Source organism: Callospermophilus lateralis, chromosome 1 (assembly GCF_048772815.1).
Source record: "Callospermophilus lateralis isolate mCalLat2 chromosome 1, mCalLat2.hap1, whole genome shotgun sequence".
Taxonomy (NCBI): Eukaryota; Metazoa; Chordata; class Mammalia; order Rodentia; family Sciuridae; genus Callospermophilus; species Callospermophilus lateralis.
This window is the reverse complement of record NC_135305.1, coordinates 122,502,468-122,524,545: the sequence shown is the minus strand read 5'-3', so window position 1 is coordinate 122,524,545 and position 22,078 is coordinate 122,502,468. Positions and strand designations below refer to the sequence as shown.

Sequence of the window (22,078 nt, the reverse complement as noted above, 5' to 3'; positions counted from 1 at the left end):
CCTAAAAGGTAAATGCTATCTTTAACTTCATATGTATTCTTACCATCTTTATTGTTTAAGTTTTTTTTAGTTGTAGATGGACACAATATCTTTATTTTATTTATTTATGTGGTGCTGAGGATTGAACCCAGTGCCCCATGCCTGGGAGGCAAGCCCTCTACGACTGAGCCACAACCCCAGCCTCCCATCTTTATTTTTATATTTTTGCTATGCCCCCACACACCCATTTATCCTTAAAGAACATTTTAAAAATTTCTGCTCTACTTTTGAAACTTCAAGGCATTTAAGAAAATCTTAGGGTGAAGAAACATCGATAATCCTCTAACTAATACAAACATTTTCATTTCCATATTTCAATCTTTTACATATTTTGTGTATTCTTTTATTATAAAATTTCAATCAGAATGTGCACACTGGCTGGGATTTAGTCAGAAACAGAGCACTTTTTAGCTAGTGCAAGGCCCAGGTTTTGATCCCCAGCAAACACCTGGTACACATACACACACAAAAAGTACCCACACCATTTTGTTTCATTTCCCCCTGCTCTTAGCAAAAATTTTACACATTTTTCGATTTTTAACTTCAGCATCATTACTTTTAGGGGATGGAGAACATAACTGTTGATATCTAAGTTTCAGCAAACTATTTAAAAATAACTAGTAGACAAAAAACTCTCAACAGTGTTTGCCTTTGGGAAGAGTGATGATTTTTCAGCATTTAACTTTTTACTTTTCAATATATAACTTTCCATGCTGTTTGTTCTAAAACCACACACATTATTTTATTCAAAATTTTGTTTTAAAGTCAATTTTAAAAATTGGTTAAAATGACTTAGAAGAAAATGTTACAGAAAAGTGATTCTTTACTTTTCAGTGTTGTTTTAAGGATCAAAATAACATGTGCATCTGAAAGACCTTAGTAAACTATAAAATTCCTATAATTGAAGGGAGAAAGAAAAAAAAGCCAGGGGCTGGGATTGTGGCTCAGTGGTACAGCACTTGCCTAGCACGTGCAAGGCACTGGCTTCAATCCTCTGCACCACATAAAAATAAATAAATAAAATAAAGGTATTTAAAAAAAAACAATTCAGCAGTGAAGAAGGAAAAATTGTTCATTGAGAGAGACCCAAAGACTAATGCCAGAAACTGCAGGCTAAAGTGAATTCACTCAGATACAGTCACTTTCATGAACTCAGCTATCACATCCCCAGTCGTTTCTGCTGGCATTTGGGGTTTCAAGGGCAGAATTTATCTTGGAGGTAGGAATGACTCATGGGAGGAAGAATTTATTTGCCAGGGAGATTTACTTAGAATTCTTTATCTGTACTAGACGGAAATAGAATGTCATAAAACAAGATTTATATGAGATCAACATTTCAAGAAGTCTTTATAAACTTCATTTATAGAATTATCTTGGGGTTGTGTAATACTTATCTGAGCCTGTTGACAGTAAGGCAAATATTAATGAGAGAATCCCAGTCTACCATGACATATTATCATAAAACACTAAAAATTACCTTTCCTTGGAAAATAAGCCAATTGTGAGCATTTCTAAGGAAATAGTAACAGCCATGAACTCTTTTTATAACTCATTTGTTTTTGTTAGTTATTCCACCAAATCAAAAGTGTATGAATTTGACAGCATCCTGCTGTAATCATGAATGGGGCCCTTTTAATTTGTATAACTTTGTGTAACTGTTTGGAGGCATGGGATGGCATTATGAGTATTCAGCACAATTTCAAGTGGCTTCATGTGCAGTCAGGAAAAAGTGGTCATTTGCATTTAGCAAGCATAGAGTACAGCAGGGGTTCTTTCCTCCTCTTGGGCTGCTGCAGAGGGCAGGATGAATCCATCCAGGACCTGGTTGGGGAATGTTTTTCTTGGCTGCAGGCTTTTCCCATTTCCAGCCCCTGAGACAAGCACCTGGAGTCAGGACTTCCTGCTTTAAAGATGAAGACACTGAGAAGGGGAGAAGCAAAATGTTTTGCATAAGGGTACTCAGTGATGGTATCTAAAACTCAGGTCCTCAGACCACCAGCTTCCAGTGAGGGGGTCTCTTTCTAAATCACACTCTCTCTTCCAACCTCCTAGCTCTGCCTATCCTCCTTCACCAAGAATGATGATGGCATTAGATCTCTGGAATGAGAATCTTCAGGGCAGATCTGGGAGGACTGGAGCTAAGTCATGGGGTCCTCAGAAGCCCATCTTGGATGTTGGGGATTAATTCATTCTCCAGGGCTCAAACATTAACAAGTAAGCATGAAATTGACATTAGACCAAATAATAGAGCCAAATAAGAGAGACAGTAGTGAGGAGATTCCATTAAGAGGGTGTCTTAGTGTGTTTTATGTTGCTATAACAGAATACCTGAGATTGCATAATTTATAAAGATCAATTTCTTATAGTTTTGGAAACAGGGAAGTCCAACGGCACAGTACTGGCATCTGGTGAGGGCTTCCTTGCTGTGCCTAACTTGTGGATCACATGGTGATAAGGAGCTTAAAAACTGGGGTCTGTCTTCTTCTTATAAAGTCCATTATGAAGCTACTGCCCTTGCTGTGTTACCTAAGCCTAATTACCTCCCAAATGCCCCATCTTTTTTTTTTTTTTTTTTTTTTTGTAGTTGTAGATGGACAGAAGGCCTTAATTTTATTTATTTTTATGTGGTGCTGAGGATCAAACCCAGTGCCTCACAATGCCAGACAAGTGCTCTGCCACTGAGCTACAGGCCCAGTCCTCAAACACCCCATCTTTAAATATCATCAACATAAGGATTTGAGGATTAAGTTTTCAACACATGAACATTTGGACATTCAAATCTAGCAGAGGGACAGGAGGGTGTGGTGGGGCATCTCAGCCACCAGGGGGAACTGAGGAGCTGCAGTAAAGGGGGAGAGAGATGAGATGAGACTAAGAGAATTGAGTCCAACTCTATTGACCTGTTCCCCAGGACTCTGGCTGGGCAATTTTGCATGCCCTGAAATGATTTGTGCAATAAAACATCTCACTCATCTTCATCTAGGGGAAGACAACCTTCTTCTTTTTTTTTTAAGAGAGAGAGAGAGACAGAGACAGAGACAGAGAGAGAGAGAGAGAGAGAGAGAGAGAAAGAATTTCAATATTTATTTTTCAGTTTTCGGCAGACACAACATCTTTGTTTGTATGTGGTGCTGAGGATCAAACCCGGGCCGCACGCATGCCAGGCAAGCGCGCTACCGCTTGAGCCACATCCCCAGCCCGACAACCTTATTCTTTATGTAAATATTTGAAAAGATTCACCATGATCATTCCTTAATATTATTCTTTCCTGGTAGTGCAGTGTTTTGGAGATGCATGAAAATTAATTTTGGTTGACCCTCACACCCTCTGCTGTTTTATATTAGCAATTACATCATCCAGCCAGGTAGAAGGCTAATTATGAGGGGGCTGAGAGACACAGGGAGAAAGAAGTCATGGAAGAACCGCACCAAGAATATACTGAGTTCAGGAACAAAAAGGGAACAATTTGCCTTAAAGTGTGAGTGAAGATGACTCCTTCTGTGTAGGGAAAATAAAAAGGTGATGCAGAGACAAGATGCAGAGGCAGAATTGCAGAATGCCCTTGTCCAAGCTGCCAGCCTTATTTACATCAATAAGTTACATTAGATCATTGTCATCAATAGTACATTATTGTTCATTGTGTCATTAGGCAGGATACAGAGATAGCTACATTATGCAGCTTATTTCTCAAGTTACATACTATAATTGCAATGTGAATGTTAGAAGCTTTGTGTAGCTCTCAAGAAAGTCCATTGTTTAAAGTTACTGTTATGTGGACAGGTTCGTGCACAGCAGAGCTTAGTGAAACATTATGGTTGTCTAACAAGAAAGTTCCTTTATTCCCAGGAGCTGAGTGCCTGAGATCAAACTTGAGGCTGATAAGAGTCTAGCACAGAGCTTCCACATGCAGGGCATTGCCACAGCAGCTAGGCATTGCACATCAATTAGTTACCTTACTATCCTTGGGGGGAAATGCAAAATATTCCAAGTGTGGGAAACAGGGTTCCTATTACCTCCCAGAAGTTCTAGAGGAATGCTGTCCTGTGCATTTCCTCAGTCAAAATCCTTACACTTCTGTGTCAGGAAGATAAAATTATAATCTTTCTAAAGTTCTCTTCATTCTTTGGTTGGGTTTGGGATTTCCACTCATGGATTCTGTGGCACTAAAACTTGGGTTTGGGAATAGACAGACTTGTGTACATTGAGGTGTAAATTATGGATAATAGCTAAGAGCAGCAGCCTACAGGTGGGTTAGGAGTAACATCAAGGTGTTAAAAGTTAAAGTTACTCCTTGGCAAAAAAAAGTTTCAAAGTTAAATAAGTTGGTGAAGTTTGTGTTTGTGCTCATGTTCACCTTCACAGAGGATGGTATATACTAAAGATTCAGAGAAGTTGTGTGGCAAAGTAATTGCCTTAACCTTTTTAATTCAGCATTTTCCAGACATTTTTAACCATGGAATCCCTTTTTCTGGAATACAAATTATCATCCTGAATAAAGCTAGTTTGGAAACATGGGAATACAGTATGCATCCTGTGGCTAACTGGCTTCTGTCACTTCTAACTCTGCCTTTCCTCTTCTTCTAGGCATCCATCTTTGCTGGAGCCATATTCATCAATCTGGCTTTGGGCCTGGATATATACCTGGCCATCTTTCTCTTATTAGCAATCACTGGGCTTTACACAATCACAGGTGAGTCTGTTCAAGTGAACCAGCATCTCAAGTTCAGCTCAGTATTAGGCATTTCTTGAAGAAGAGAGATACACCCAGGAAACAGTTTGAGAATGGGCATTTTCTGGGTATCTACTAGTAGTTACCTGAGTGGTCTCAGAAATCTCCAGTCGTGGCTGGGATAGGGCAACTTCTTACAGGACTTCAGGGAGAGCTTGGCCCTGCAGATTGTAGAAAGAATGTGACTAAATTGGGAAGATCAGAGGAGTTTCAGGTGCAAGAATGTGTGAGCTGAGAATGGAAGTAGGAATGGTAGGCCATGAGGTGGAGGCAAGGTAAGCAAGAGGATGCACTTGGCTGAAGGAGAGTGGCCACTGAGGAGTAATGGGGGCGAATGTGAGCCATAGGCTTGATAATTCAAAGGCCTTGGATTTGATATTCTGGGGAATGAGAGCTACTGCAGGAGGGAGAAAGGGATGCAGAGGTGATACTTTGCCTAGTTTGGGAAGGTCAGGACCAGCAATGAAACTTACAGCTGAATTGGAGATCCATATCTTTGAGGACTAAAGTTACTCAGATACTCTGAGAAACAGTGAATGGACATAGAAGTGGCCCTCTGAAATGTGGCAATTTGGTAATGTTCCTAGGCATCTCCTTATCAGAAATTTGCTCTTCTTTGCCTTCATTTGGAAGCTGCTTTCTCTTACCATAGAGCAGCCATATCCTTTGAGCCATCCCTTGGCTTAACATGGTAAAATCAGGTTCTTTAGAAACATTCTCCTTTCCCTAAGGCCTTGAGAACATTTCTGTGAAAAGCAGAGGTTGAGAACACACTTTTAAATAGCAGAATACTGTAAAGGGGGGGAGGAAAGGCAGGTTGGTGACTAGGGATGGGGTTGCTTCTCAGATTGTGTGTAAGAAGTAGAGGTCATGATGGGTGACAGGGAGAGGAAGCAGGCAGATAGGCCATCCCCCACATGAGGTCACCTCTGTTGTCTTCTTGCCTGCTTAGGGGGCCTGGCAGCTGTGATCTACACGGACACTTTGCAGACAGCAATTATGCTGGTGGGGTCTTTTATCCTGACTGGGTTTGGTAAGTGGGGGAAGGGCAAGCTGAGGAGGGGGTGGGGAAGATATACAGAGCCAGGCAAAGAAATTTTGGAGCAGTCAGTGTCCTTTGAAGGGCAGTGGTCCAACCCAAAATGGCCATCACCCAGGAGGACTCAGGTTGGGGCTCCTGTTCTCCCTTGATAGCCCCAGTCAGTTGACCCCCCTGTGGGTCTCTCTGTCTGCAGAGAAACTGAGGGGCAAAAAGATGAAAAGATGAGACTTAATACCCATTAAGTTAAATATATCCAAGTTTTGTGTTTTCAGTTTTAGCTTATATGTTCCTTACATTTTGAAGTTAAATGTCCACTTTCATGAATTGTTGACAGTATGTGATAATTTTCCTCTCAATGCCCTTCTTTGAAAAAAAAACTAAATTGGCCACTTAAGGTTGGGCCCCCTCATTTCTTGAGGTTTTTACTTGCCTAGAAAATCCTAAAGACAACAGTGGAAACCTATGTCTATTGACACTTGTTTAGAGAGGACGTAAAATGCACTTCATTTTTAGGTGCACAAGAACTTCTATATGTCCTGCAAAGACTCTTATGTTCTCTGTAGTGTTCAGTTTTCCATGAACTTTCATTTGGTATAAAAGCTCCCAAGTAGACCCTGTGGGTCAGCAAGGTAAGGGCTGGAGTGACTTGTAAAGAACCCATAGCTGAAAGATGGCAGGGTTCCAGATTCCTAATTTTCTTGGTTATTGAATTACACTGCTGAGACCAGAGGTGGTAGGTCTCTGTCCAGGTTCCTACTGGTCACTGAGAGTCTATAAGCCTGTGATCTGAGTTCCAAAGACCACGGCTGACAACAGGGAGTGAGGGAAGAAGTCTTTGCATGTGATCCCATACTAAGAACTTCCTTTAAATCATTGAGATACCTTCCATTTTGTAAAGAAGTTTGTGATTAGAACACTCTCACAAGTTTTTGCTTTGGATCCTCACAGTAGCCCCCAAGGGGGCTGGGCAGGGTTAATAATTCCATTCTATGGTTGAGAAAGCTGACGCACAGAATGGGAAAATAACTTGCCCAAGACCACACAGTAAGGGCTCTCTCTGGTGGTGGTGTCCTCTCAAATTCTCAGGCCCCAGAGATGAAATCTCTATCAAGAGTTGGAAATTTCAGACTGTTTTTGTGCCAATGTTTTCCAGCTTTCAGTGAAGTGGGAGGGTATGAAGCCTTCATGGAAAAGTACATGAAAGCCATTCCAACCTTAGTTTCTGATGGAAACACCACCATCAAGGAAGAATGCTACACCCCAAGGGAAGACTCCTTCCACATCTTCCGAGACCCCCTGAAGGGAGACCTCCCATGGCCTGGGCTCATCTTTGGGCTGGCCATCCTCGCCTTGTGGTACTGGTGCACAGATCAGGTACTCAAGCTGGAAAGGCAGGGTAAATAAAATATCCCCAGGGCACTGCAGAGATTCCTGCCTACCTGTGGCTTGTGGGGCTGGGAAACACAGGGGAGGGCTCACATGGTCTTGAGTGGCTGAGCCCTTGTGATATGGGAGTCTCAGGCCAAGGACCCAGGATGGGGAACCTAACTGTTGGATATCATGGGATCTCAGGACTGCACCCCTCTCTCACTGGGCTTTCCATGGCAGGTGATTGTGCAGCGCTGCCTCTCAGCCAAGAATATGTCTCACGTGAAGGCCGGCTGTACCCTGTGTGGGTACATGAAGCTGCTGCCCATGTTCCTCATGGTGATGCCAGGGATGATCAGCCGCATTCTCTACACAGGTAAAACCTTCTGGGAGACTCACAGACCATACTCATTTCTCTACCTCTGGATCGCTTCTAAAGTCCCTAACTTCCTGCTGTGTGTAGTCTGCCCTCTTCTTGCCGTGATTCCCAAGCATCATTTTCCCCTCTGATCAACAATGAGCAACTTGAGGGCAAAGACGTTTGGGGTTGTGTTCCCTGATTTCTTATGCTGGCAATTGTTTTCTCATTTTATTTTTCAGATCTTTTTTTAAAGTCACAATATGCATCCAACTTGCCTCTTCAATTTAATAACATGTGCTCAATTATAGCTCCCACACTCACCCCAGGCTTGTCTGTCATGAAAAAAAATACAGTCGGTCTTTTATATTCATGACTTGCATGCCCATGCATTCAACCAACTATGATTTGAAACTATTCAGAAAAAAAATTTTATCTCTATTGAACATGTGTAGCCTTTTTTGCCTTGCTATTATTCAACATGTTAACATAAATGTTTACACAACATTTATATCATATTAGGTATTATAAGTAATGTAGAGGTTATTTAAAGTATTCAGGAAGATATGATGTGTTATGCAAAAATTCTATACTATGCTATATAAGGTACTTGAGCACCTGAAGGGTTTTGTATCCACTGGGTGTCGGGTAGTGTCCAGGAACCAGTTCCCTCCATGGACACTGTGGGAAGGCTGTATAACTAACTGAATAGTTTATATTCTAATGCATGTTATACATACTTGTTTACAAAATAGTGCTATGGTTGAATATAGGGCAGCACTAAATGAGATATTCATATAGCAAGTATTGAACAAATGTTTCTTGATCTGAATCCTATACACATTTCTTGAATTCTTTCTAAGCTCTAGATTATGTTCCTTCCCCTCCAAGGCTATTTACCTTTTATCCGTAACCCAGATTTCCCATATTTTGGAAGTGGTATTCAACAATCCTGTCACTGGGGAAATTTCCTCAGTTATTTAGACATTTGACTCTACATCTAAGAGCTGTTTCATAAACCTAAAAATTAGGAACCACAAACCACTGTGCTTTTTCAGGAGAAAACAAGGTAATTATCACTACTGTGGGCTGAAGTGCTTCCTCCCCACCTCACCCTAAGCATAGTGTCTGGCAGACTCACAGGCCATATTCATTTCTCTACCTCTGGACCACTTCTAAAGTTCTTAACTTCCCGATCCCTCTTTTTTTCCCCATCTTCCTCTACTTAAGAACCATCCTTCCTCCCCAGTCAGAGGTTGGGGGTATATCAGGACAAGAAGTATAGGAGCATGGGATGGAGATGCTCACTGCAATCTACACTCATTGTGGAACCATATCCGGGCCCTGGGCATAAATGCTATATTTGACACCTTGTTTTAAGAAGGAGAATTTTAGATGTATTCCCCCAATGTGTGTTTGCTGACATGATTCTTTGTCTCTCCCCAGAAAAAATTGCCTGTGTCCTTCCCTCAGAATGTAAAAAATATTGTGGCACCCCAGTTGGCTGCACCAACATCGCTTACCCAACCTTGGTAGTGGAGCTCATGCCTGATGGTGAGTCTTTCTTGAGAGGCTGATTGGGTTTAGGCTCCCTCTAAATTCCTGGGTGCCTTCTGAGCCTAAGCAGTTTCTGAATCTAGTGGGTCAGTAGGGGAAGTTTCATTCTAAGTGGTTTCAGGTTTTTGCACATGTCTATAAGACATTGGTTAGGCTCTATGAGTCCTGGGACTTGTCCATCAGTCAGGCTTGGAAAAGAGATGATCTGAAAATTTAATAGGTAAAACCGTGGCTCTTCCATAATCATCTAGAAAATCTTTCTAAAGTCTTCAACACAGGCAATACAAACTAGTACAATCATTGTGGAAAACACTATGGAGGTTCTTGAAAAAAAAAATAGAACTACCATATGACCTAACAATCCCACTACTGAGTATATATATCTGAAGGAAATGAAATCGGTATGTGGAAGAAATAGAAGCACTCCCATGTTCATTGCAACATGGCTCACAACAGACAAAGTACAAAATCAGTTCATGAGCTCAACACTTTAATGGATAAAGAAAAAGTGGTATATATGCACAAAGAAATACTGTTTTGCCTTAAAAGAGAAGGAAATTCTGTCATTTATGACAACTTGGATGAACTTGGAAATCATTATTTTAAATGAAATAAGCCGGACTCAGAAAGATGAATACTGCAACATCTCATTTAAATGCAGAACCTAAAAAGTTAAAATTATAGCCGCAGATAGAATGGTGGTTACCAGGGAGTGAGATAAAGGTTGGCATGGATTGGGGAAATCTTGTTAACAGGCTACAAAATTTCAGTTGGAAGGAATAAGTTCAAGAGGTCTATTGAACAATGTGGTGACTATAGTCATTAACAATATGTGCTTGAAAATTGCTAAGAGTAAATTATCACAAAAAAAGGTAAGTATGTGAGGTCATTGATATGATAATTAGCTATATTTAGCCATTTCACAATCTACACATATTTCAAAAATCATGGTGTACATGATAAATATAAATAATTTTTCTATCCATTAAAAATAAATCTCTCCAACAAATTAAAATGAAGGCTTAAACTAAGCCTCTGAAGTATAAGAGAATTTTACCTGGGGAATGAATTTACTTTTAAATCATTTCAAGGACATATGTTAGGAGGAAAAGTCCAGAATTTTAGTGCTAGAAGAAAGAGTTTGAAATCATAGATTATTTATAGATGATAGATTTCAGTGTGGTTTCTTATCATATAGGATATGTTATCTCAAACTTCTAGAATTACAGGTAAACCCCACCCTGCTGGGCATGGTGGTACATGCCAGTAATTCCAGCAAATCTGAAGGGAAGGCAGGAGGATCACAAGCTCAAGGCCAGCCTTAGCAATTTAGTAGGCCCCCAAGCAACTTAATGAGACCCTGTATCAATATAAAAATAATTAAAAAGAGCTGTTGATAGTGGCGGGACAGTTGTGACTCAGCAGTAGAGTGCTGGCCTAGCATTTGTGAGGCACTGGGTTGGATCCTCAGTACCACATTAAAAAAAAAGATATTGTGTTCACCTATAACTAAAAAATAAATATTTTAGGCATCCCTGAGAGTTCAATCCCTAGTACCCAAAAAAAAAAAAAAGAAAGAAAAAGAAAAAGAAAAAAAGAATATGTTATCCTAGAAGATTGAATCCTGAATTTATAATAGCTAAAGTTTGGGGATTGACCTGTGAGATTGTAGTTCATGTTAGAGAAAAAAAAATTCTCTTAATTATGGCTCAAGGGCTGAAAATCTGGTTAGGTTAGGAATGTTCGCACAAAATGACCAAGCTGGGTGCAAACTTCATGGATCAGCACAGCCTTTATTCAGTGATGAAATCTTGCATCTGGTGGACCCACTTTCCTAAGAGAAAATGAGTCAATGACCAAGGGGGAGTATGTGCTTATACATGCTACACTGAATGATGACTTAATTATTGACAGAGCATGTCAGTTTGGGCCCTCAGGAAACAGGTTTGGGAGAATTTGAAGTTTGTGTTTACTGGGCAATATTTTTACTTGGGGAAGAATGGAGGGCCTGGGTCACTGTTCAATGCTTATCTCTTTCCCTTCAGGGTCCCATTGTACTCTCACTGGGAAAGGATTTATTTGGGGGAAGGATCAATACTTTGGCTTCCTTCCAGAGATGTCATTCTAGGCCTGATGGATATCTGCTTCCCAGGGATTGTCTTGTCACTGGATGATATTTGCTTCCTTTCCAGGGAGTGTCCTATCTCTAGGAAAGGGTACACTGGGAAAGGACCAATTTTATCTGTGCATTGCCTTCTTTTTCACTCCCCCTTCCCAGTCCACACTATTTTGGAGTTTGTCATTTTCCATATCTTACAGGAGGGGTCTTGGGAAATAAAAAAATTATAAATATTAATATCTTAATATAGAATAAACTTAAATATTTTATTATTGAAAAGAAACTTAGAGGCTACTTGGTTAATCTCTTTTTACAGTTGGAAAAACTGAGGCTTCCAGTAAGAAAGTAACCTTTTCAAGGCACACAACAACTCTGTCTTCCATCTGGCTTGCTTAACTCTGCTCAAGGCTGGAATTGAGGAATTTGGGAGGGTCCTTTTTCTTTTAAACCACAGAATTCATGCATGACCTTGGCAAACTATTTGAATTCAAATGACATAAATAATAAAGTAATAGTTAACTACACCAGGGAGCCAGGCTGCTTATTAAGGTTGTGAGGAGCAAGAGTCGCAATAGCTCTTCCAGAGTTTTACACTGGTCTCTGTGGGGGCAATTGTGCTATTTCTTTAGATTGACACAGCTACCCCTGCCCACTCTTCCTGTTTCTCATTTTCCATATTCTTAGGTAGCTTCTTTATGTTTCATCTCACCAGTAAATTGTTTTCCCGTCAGTCCACATCAAATGCTATCACTGTGTCTCCCAAATATCTCTTATCTTCCTCTCTCTCTAAAATTTTGGTCTGATATAAACATTAATTTTTGTCCACACTGCTATATAATTATGTTCAATTAATATTTGTTGAGTGAATAAATGAATGAGAGTTTGAAATGAGTGTGGAAGAGAGGACAGAGTTCTGTCTTAGTTAAGCAATTAACTGATGAAATAACCCTGAGTCAATTGCTGAAGACCCTACCTAATAACTCCTTGAAATGGAGTTATTAACTGAAAAATGAGACAGTCAGACTAAGTGGTCTTTCTAACTCCTATAGCTCCAGTATAGTCTATGATCTATATTATATAAACTCAGGAGGAAATATGTTTTTAATCCTTCTAGAAAATAAAGAGATTGGAATGGGCAGACTTTATAATCCATATTGCAAGGCTATTTATATGAAACCATAAAATTGTTTATAGATACCAAATAAGGAATAAGAGAATCATGATCCTAAAAGATCTCAAGAGGCATTATTGTTACCAAAAACTCAGTTCTTGTCCCTGATGACAATTCAATAAAGTAGACAAGGTTTTGAGAAAAAGGAAAAAGAAGATTTAATACTTTGCAAGCAAAAAAAGAAACACAGAACTCCTGTCCCAGAGGCTGTGGTTCTGCCCATCGGGAAGAATGGAGAGCTCTGAAAGAGGTGATTCAAAGGCTACATTCCAGGTGTGCCCTGATGGGAATCAGAATTCATTTGCTCACGTGGAAGATTTCTTAGATCTAGTATCATCTCTGAAGTGTGAATTACTTCATTCCATTGATGAGTGTGTACTTACAGACAGACAACTAGGCTTAGTATAGGGAAGAAGGGTAATCCTGTTTCCCCAAGATTAGAGAAGTGGAGAGATTAGGGAGAGGCAGGGGAAGAAGAGGAAAAAAAACATGTCCATTTAAAAATAAGTCACAACTGCAGAGGAGCAAGGGCTATATTTAAAGCATGAGTTAGACTCCTGTTACATTGTGTTTATTAGCTTTCTGTCTGTGGCCAAACACCTGAGAAAATCAACCTGAGGGAGGAAAGATTTGTTTTGGCTCATGGTTTCAGAGGTTTCAGTCACTAGAGGTTTCATTCCATTGATTCTAGGCCTTGGTGAGGCAGAACTTCCTGGTGGGGAAGGTGTGGCAGAGGAAAGTTACCTCATACAGCCAGAAGGAGAGAAAAGTGTGAACTACTTCATTCCTGTGGTGAGTGTACTCACAGACAGACAACTAGTAAGCCAACAGAGAACTTAAGTACATAAGAGCCTGAGATAAGATCCACCAAAAGGGCATTGCCTCAAGGACCCACTCTCTTTAATGAGGACCCACCTCCTATAGTTTCCCAGTAGTGCTACCAAATTATGCATCCACCAATGGATGAATCCACCGATGAGGTCTGAGCCTTTAGGATCCAATCACTTCCCCAAAGCCCCACATCTGAACAAAGCTGTATTAGAGACTGAGCCTTCAACACATAAGCCGTTCGGGGACATTTCAGATCCAAATCATAACAGGCATGAATGTTGATGCAAATAAGTAAACCAAAGTTAATATAAATATGAGTCAAGTTCTATATAGTTGGGTTCCTAAATTATGTAGGAATACTGAAGATATTTAGCTTAGAGAATACAGAACTCAAGGGGACACAAGTTATCTTTAAATCTATGGAAGAGGTAATGGAGGTGAAAGGTAAGACCTCTCTCACTGAGTTGCATAAGGACTGAAGCTGTAGAGAGGCATATTTCATCATGGTCAGAACAGTCCAAGAGGGAGAAGACTTCCTGTGGTGTAGCAGATTTCCTCTTACTGAAGTTTTGGGAACAGGAAGTGTTGTGGAAGGGACCCAAGTAGCAGGTAGATGATAAACCTAGGTGATCCCTAAGGTCACTTTGCTTCTGAGCCTGTAAATCTGTGCTGTGATGGTGGGCCCTCAGCTCGCCCTGGCCTCTGGCCTCAGCAGGTGCAATTGTGTGCCCACAGAGGTAGAGAAAGAATGACAGAGATTATAGCCAACCATGCTTGCTGTGATTGGGGAAACTTTTAAAACAACACCTCTTATTCTGATGAGTGGATGTCATAGTATCCCTATTTAACACCTCAAGAAATGAAGCCCACAGTTTGTATAACTTGCTTAAGGTCAGAGTTGGAAATAGAGCTTTGTCTTCTTTCAATAAAGACTTCATTGAGCTGTAACTAACATACCATACAATTTGCCCATTCAAGGTGTCCAACTGAGTGGTTTTTAGCATGTTCATAGAGTAGTGCCCATCAACCCAATCAATTTTAGAAAATTTTCATCACCCAATAAAGAAATCCTGCACCTGTTGAAGAAATTAGCAGTCCATTCTTATTTCAACCCAACCTCCCTGTTCTAAATAACCAGAGATACACTTTATGTCCATAGATTTGCCTGTTCCAGACCTTTCATATAAAAGGAATCATATAATAAATATGGTTCTTTGTGACTATCTTTTTTAAAATAGCATGATGTTTTCAAGGTTGTTTTGTGTTTTAGTATGTATTTGCACATTATTTCTTTTTATTAATGAATAATATTTTATTGCATGATAATCCACTTCTCAGTTGTTTACTTTGTTTAATCATTGATTAGTTGATGAACATTTGAGTTGTTTCCACTTTTGGGGTGATATAAGTAATGGTGCCATGAACATTCATGCACATGTGTTTCTGTGGATGTACATTTTTACTTCTCTTGGGTAGACATTTAGGAATGGAAATGATGAATCACAAAATGTTTACCTGTTTGCAGACCTGCCAATTTTCCATAGTAACTTTGTCATATTACATTTCTACCAATAACAGAAGGCCTCCATTTCTCTACATGTTATATATTTAAAGTACCATCCTAGTTGGTGTGAAATAGTAATAATTTTGAATTTTATTGATGTCAAGCATCTTTTTAATGTCATTATTAACCATTTCATACCTTTGGAGGAATGGCTATTCATTCCACTGTCATATATAAATACAAAATGGCTATTCAGATCATTTGCAACTTTTATTTGGTTATTTGTATTTTTATTATAGACCTATGATAGTTCTTTTTCTCAGATATTTAAAATTTTAATTTGTTATATAAGATAGAAGAATGCATTAAAGTTCATATTACATATATACAGCACAATTTTTCATACCTCTGGTTGTGCACAAAGTAGAGTCATACCATTCATGTCTTCATACATGTATTTAGAGTAATGATGTTCATCTCATTCCACCATCTTTCCTACCCCCATTCCCACTCCCCTCTATTCCCTCCCCTTTGCACTATCTAGAATTCATCTAATCCTCCCACCCCACCCCCCAATACCATTATGAATCAGCATCCTTAAATCAAAACGTTTGACATTTGGTTTTTGGGGATTGGCTAACTTCATTTAGCATTATATTCTCCAACTCCATCCATTTACCTGAAAATGCCATGATTTTATTCTCTTTAAATGCTGAATAATATTTCATTGTGTATATTTACCATATCTTTTATCCATTCATCTACTGAGGGCCATCTAGGTTGGTTCCACAGTTTAGCTATTGTGAATTATGCTGCTATAAACATTGATGTGGCTGCGTCCCTGTAATACGCTATTTTTAAGTCCATTGGGTATAGACCAAGGGATAGATAGGTCAAATGGTGATTCCATTCCCAGTTTTCCAAGGATTCTCCATATTGCTTTCCATATTGGCTGCACCACTTTGCAGTCCCAACCAGCAGTGTATGAGTGTACCTTTTCCACAACATCCTCGCCGACACTGATTGTTGTTTGTATTCATAATAGCTGCCATTTTGACTGGAATGAGATTTGCGTTTTTCTTTTTTGTTGTCGTTGATTCTTTTTTTAATTAATTTTTTTGTATTTATATATGACAGTGGAATGCATCACAATTCATATTACAAATATTGAGCTTATTTTTTTCATATCTCTGGTTGTATACAAAGTATATTCACATTCATGTCTTCATACATGTATTTGGATAATAATATTCACCATATTCCACCAATACTTGTAACCTCATGCTCCTTCCCTTCCCCTCCCACCCCTCTGCCTTATCTAGAGTCCCTCTATTCCTTCCATGCTCCCGCTCTTTACACCACTATGAACCAGGTTGATTTGCATTTTTCTAATTGCTAGAGATGATGAACATTTTTTCATATATTTGTAGATTGATTGTATATCATCTTCTGAGAAGTGTCTGTTCAGTTCCTTGGCCCATTTATTGATTGGGTTATTTGTTTTTATGATGTTAAGATTTTTGAGTTCTTTATATATCCCAGAGATTAGTGCTCTATCTGATGTGCATGTGGTTAAAAAAAAAAATTCTCCCATTCTGTAGGCTCTCTATTCACCTCACTGACTGTTTCTTTTGCTGAGAAGTAGCTTTTCAGTTTGAATCCACCCCATTTATTAATTCTTTATTTTAATTCTTGAAATATAGGAGGCTTATTAAGGAAGTCAGGGCCTAATCCAACATTATGGAGATTTGGGTCTACTTTTTTTTTCTAATAGGAATAGTGTCTCTGGTTTAATTCCTAGTGCTTGATCCACTTTGAGTTCAGTTTTGTGCCTGGTGAGAGATAGGGGTTTAATTTAATTTTGTTGTGTATGGATTTCCAATTTTCTCGGCACCATTTGTTGAAGAGGCTATCTTTTCTCCAATATATGTTTTTGGCACCTTTGTGTAAGGAAAATAAAGAGGGAGAGACAGAGATAAGATGCAGAGGCAGAAAAAAAAAAGATAGCAGAATGACCAAACTGCCAGCTTTATTTATATCAATAGGTTACTTTAAGTCATTGGCATCATTAATACATATTGTTCATTGTATTACTAGGCAGGTTACAGACTTAGCAACATTATGCAGCTTATTCCTCAGTTACATGCTAAATTGCAATGTGCAATGTTAGGAGCTTTGTGTAGCTCTCAAAAAAGTCCAATGTATAAAGTTATTATTATGAGTACAGGTTTAGACTCAGTGAAACATTGTAGTTGTCTAACAAGAGAGTTCCTTTATTCCTAGGAGCTGTGTGCCTGAGATCAAGGTCAAGGCTAATGAAGCTCTACACAGAGCTTTTCAAGCAGGATATTGCCATACCAGCTAAACATTGAACATATATTTAGTTATTTTACTAGTTCCTAGGAGAAATTTCAGGGCAATATATGGGTGGGAAAGAGAGTATCTGTTACCCCCCTGGGAGTTTACTCACCAGGGTAACACTTCCCTGTACATTTCCACAATCAGAATCCCTACACCTTTGTCTAATATAAGATAAATGTGGTTATGTGGGTTTGTCTCTATGTCCTCTATTCTGTACCATTGGTCTACAAGTCTATTTTGGTGCCAATACCATGCTGTTTTTGTTATTATTGCTCTGTAGTATAGTTTAAGATCTGGTATAGCAATACCACCTCCTTCACTCTTCTTGTTAAGGATTGCTTTAGCTATTCTGGATCTCTTATTTTTCCAGATGAATTTCATGACTGGTTTTTCTATTTTTATAAGAATTCCATTGGGATTTTGATTGAAATTGCATTAAATCTGCATAGTATTTTTGGTAGTATGGTAATTTTGACAATATTAATTCTGCCTATTCAAGAACAAGGTAGATCTTTCCATCTTCTAAGGTCTTCTTTGATTTTTTTCTTTAGCATTCTGTAGTTTTCATTGTAGGGGTTATTCACCTCTTTCATTAAGTTGATTCCCAAGTATTTTATTTTTTCTTTTGATGCTATTGTAAATGGAATAGTTTTCCTTGTTTCACTTTCAGAGGATTTGTCACTGATATACAGAAATGCCTTTGATTTATGGTTGTTGATTTTTATATCCTGCTACTTTGCTGAATTCATTCACTAATTCTAGAAGTTTTCTGGTGGAATTTGTTGGGTCTTCTAGGTATAGAACCATATCATCAGCAAATAGTCCTAACTTAAGTTCTTCTTTTCCTAAACATATCCCTTTAATTTCTTCCATCTAATTGCCCTGCTAGTGTTTCAAGAACTATGTTAAATAGAAGTGGTGAAAGAAGGCATCCCTATCTTTTTCCAGTTTTTAGAGGGAATACGAACAATTTTTTTTCCATTAGGAATGATGTTGGCCTGTGGTTTAGCATAGATAGCTTTTACAATGTTGAGATATGTTCTTGTTATCCCTAATTTTTCTAGTGTTTTGAGCATGAAGGAGTGCTATATTTTGTCAAATGCTTTTTCTGCATCTATTGAGATGGTTCTTATCTTTAAGTCTATTGATGTGATGAATTACGTTTATTGATTTCTGTATGTTGAACCAACCTTGCATACCTGGGATGAACCCCACTTGATTGTGGTGCATTATTTTTTACATGTTTTTTGTATTGAATTTGCCAGAATTTTAGCATCTATGTTCATTAGAGATATCGGTCTTAAGTCTTTTTTTTTTTTCTTTCATATGCCTTTGTCTTGTTTTGGAATCAGGGTGGTATTAGCCTCATAGGATGGATTTGGAAGTATTCCCTCTTTATTTCATGGAATAATTTGAGGAGTATTGATAGTTCATCTTTGAAGGTCTTGTATAACTCAGCTGTGTATTAATCTGGTCCTGGGCTTTTCATGATTGGTAGGCTTCTGATGGCATCTTCTATTTCCTTGCTTGAAATTGATCTGATTAACTTGTGTAGATCATCCTGATTCAATTTGGGCAAATTATATGACTCTAAAAATTTGTCACTGCCTTTGATATGTACTATTTATTGAAGTACAAATTTTCAAAATAGTTTCTAATTATCTTCTATATTTCTGTGGTGTTTGTTGTGATACTTCCTTTTTCATAATGGAGATTAGTAATTTGAGTTTTCTCTTTCCTTCTCTTCATTAGCATGAAGGTTTATAAGTTTTATTATTTTTTCTAAGAACCAACTTTTTGTTTTGTCAATTATTTCAATAGTTTCTTTTGTTTCAATTTCACTAATTTCAGCTCTGATTTTAATTATTTCCTGTCTCCTACTGCTTTTTCTAAGGTTTTGAGATATAACATTAAGTCATTTATTTGTTGACTTTTTCTTCTTTTAAGAAATGAACTCCATGCAATGAACTTTCTTTCCCCTTAATACTGCCTTCATAGTGTTCCAGAGATTTTGATATCTTGTAACAATGTTCTCATTTACCTCTAAGAATTTTTTAATCTCTCTTTGATGTCTCTTGTTATCCATTGTTTACTCAATAGCATATTATTTAGTCTCCAGGTATTGGAGTAGCTATTATTTTTTATTTTATCACTGATTTCTAATTTCATTCCATTATGATATGATAGGATGCAAGGTAATATCTCTAATTATTTGTATTTGCTAAGAGCTGGTTTGTGGCATAATATATGCTCTATTTTAGAGAAGGATCCATGCGCTGCTGAGAAAGTGTATTCACTCATTGATAAATGAAATATTCTATTTATGTCTCTGAAGCTAAGTTTTTGGTTATATTATTGAGTTCTATAATTTCTTTTTTTCAGCTTTTGTTTGGAAGATTTATCAAGTGATGAAAGATGTGTGTTAAAGTCACCCAGAATAATTGTGTTGTGGTCTGACGCTTGAACTTGAGAAGAGTTTGTTTGATGAACATAATGCTCTATTGTTTGGGGCATATATATTTATAATTTTTATGTCTTATTGATCTATGGCTCCCTTGAGCAGTATGTATTGTCCTTCTTTATCTCTTTTGATTATCTTTAGTTTGAAGTCTACTTTATTTTATTTGAGGATAGAAACCCCTGCTTGTTTCCACAGTCCATATGAGTGATATGATTTTTCCTAATCTTGCACTTTCAGTCTGTGGATACCTTTTCCTATGAGATGAATCTCTTGAAGGCAGTGTATTGTTGGGTCTTTTTTTAAATCCAATCTGACAGTCTATGTCTTTCAATTGGTGAGTTTAGGCCATTAACATTCAGGGTTATTATTGAGACATGATTTGTATTCCTGCTCACTTTTGTGTATTTTGTTATTTAACTTGACTTGGTTTCTCCTTTGATTAGTTTTTTCCTTTAGTGTAATACCTTCCTCTGCTGATTTTCATTGTTGTTTTTAATTTCTTCCTCATTGAATATTTTGCTGAGGATGTTCTGTTGGGCAGGCTTTCTAGTTGTAAATTCTTTTAACTTTTGTTTATCATGGAAGGTTTTTATTTCCTCATTAAAACTGAAGCTTAATTTTGCTGGATATAAGATTCTTGGTTGGCATTCATTTCTTTCAGAATTCTTGCTGTGTTTTTCCGTGATCTCCTAGCTTTGAGGGTCTGGGTTGAAAAATCTGCTGAGATACGAATTGGTATCCCCCTATATGTGATCTGATTTCTCTCTCATTTGGCCTTTAATATTCTACCATTATTCTGTATGCTAGGCATTTTCATTATAATGTACTTTGGTGTAGATCTGTTATAATTTTGTACATTTGGTGTCCTACAAGCCTCTTCTATTTGATTTTTCCATTTCATACTTCATGTTTGGGCAATTTTCTGATATTATCTCATTGAAGAGATTGTGCATTCCTTTGGTTTGAAACTCTGTGCCTTCTTCCTCTATCCCAATAACTCTTAGATTTGCTCTTTTGGTGCTATCCCATAATTCTTGGATGTTCTGATCATGGTTTCTTGCCATTTCACTATGTGTTCAACTTTATTTTCCAGATTGAATACTTTGTCTTCATTATCTGATATTCTGTCTTCTAAGTGAACTAGTCTATTGGTGATGCTTACTGTTGAGTTTTTTAATTTGGTTTATTGTTTCCTTCATTTTAGGGATTTTTAATTTTTTTTTTGTTTTTCAGAATCTCTATCTCTTTCTTGACGTAATCTTTTTCTACCTGTATTTGCTCCATTATCTCTTTGTTGGTATGATCAATGGATGGCTATATTTGTTCCCTTGTCTCTTTGTTGGTGTTATCAATGATTGCCTATATTTGCTGTCTTATCTCTTTGTTGAAGTAATCAATTTTTGCATATATTTGCTCATTTATGTTATTCTTTAATTCACAGATCATTTTAATTATGAACATTCTGAACTCTCTTCTCTGACATTTCACCAACTATGCTGTCCATGGGTTCTGTTATTGAGGTGTGTTGGTTTGTTTGGGGCACTTTCCTCTGTTGTACTTTCATGTTGTCTATGTGTCTTCCTTTCTTGCAGTGTTGATCTGAGGTATTACAGTTTCTGTCCTATAATTTTATAGTATCCATGCAGATTATCTTTACCTCACCTTGATGTTGGGCTTCCAGACCCTGCTGGTGTCCCAGGATGGATGTCACTGCAACTAAAGGTGGTGGCAGCAATAATGGAGGAAACTCAAGATAGCAATGGAGGTGCCCCTAGATGGATGCTATGACTTTCAGAAATAGAGCTGAAAGGGTGGGCCTTACACTGACTTTGGGAGGCCTGCTCCAAGATGCAGCCACTTCTAGACCTTGTCTGTTGTAGCAAAGTAGAGACTACTGCATGGAGAAGACTTTGTAATTGGCTGCAGTGTCCCAAGATTGAAGTGGGTTAGGCCTGGGCTCCCAGGTGGCCAGGGGTGAACCTGTGTCTACCCTGGGCCTGGGCCCACACAGGTTGGGGGAGGAGAATCTGGATGATAGTTCATTATATGATCTGTATAGTAGGTCCTTACCAGATAGATGATTTGTATATATTTATTCCCATTCTGTTGCTGACTTTTCATTTTCTTGATAACCTTATCTTTTGAATCCTTATTTAAATATATGTGTGCTGTATCATTAATCTTTTGGTTGAGAGAGGTCATATAAAACCCCAAGTGGAAGTACCAGCACCACCACCATCACCATCATTATTATTCAATTGCAAAGTATTTACCTCAGATACGGTTTTTATTTAGAGCTTTGTAGGTTGTCATGGGATTACAATTTAAAGCCATGTCCCATTTCTTAAAACATTTATTCTTTTTGTTTTATTTTGCTTTGGTAGCAGGTATTTAATCAGGGGTATTTAACCAATGAGCCACATCCCCACCCCTTTTAAAAAATATTTAGAGTCAGGATCTCTCTAACTTGCTTAGGTTCTCGCTGAATTCCTGAGACTGGCTTTGAACTTGTGATCCCCACTGCCTCAGCTTCCTGAT

The 22,078-nt window shown here is 38.2% G+C and overlaps 1 protein-coding gene across 4 annotated transcripts in view; it reads left to right on the top strand.

Moving 5' to 3' along the window:
• The window catches only part of LOC143406823 (sodium/glucose cotransporter 1-like), a 66,181-nt gene that overhangs the window by 23,491 nt on the left and 20,612 nt on the right, over positions 1 to 22,078 (top strand). For all 4 annotated transcript variants that reach the window (XM_076865726.1, XM_076865736.1, XM_076865717.1 and 1 more), the window contains exons 6-10: positions 4,624 to 4,729; positions 5,721 to 5,801; positions 6,964 to 7,184; positions 7,419 to 7,554; positions 8,983 to 9,090. In XM_076865726.1, coding sequence (XP_076721841.1) covers positions 4,624 to 4,729; positions 5,721 to 5,801; positions 6,964 to 7,184; positions 7,419 to 7,554; positions 8,983 to 9,090 — 652 coding nt within the window. The remainder of the gene's footprint in view (positions 1 to 4,623; positions 4,730 to 5,720; positions 5,802 to 6,963; positions 7,185 to 7,418; positions 7,555 to 8,982; positions 9,091 to 22,078) is intronic.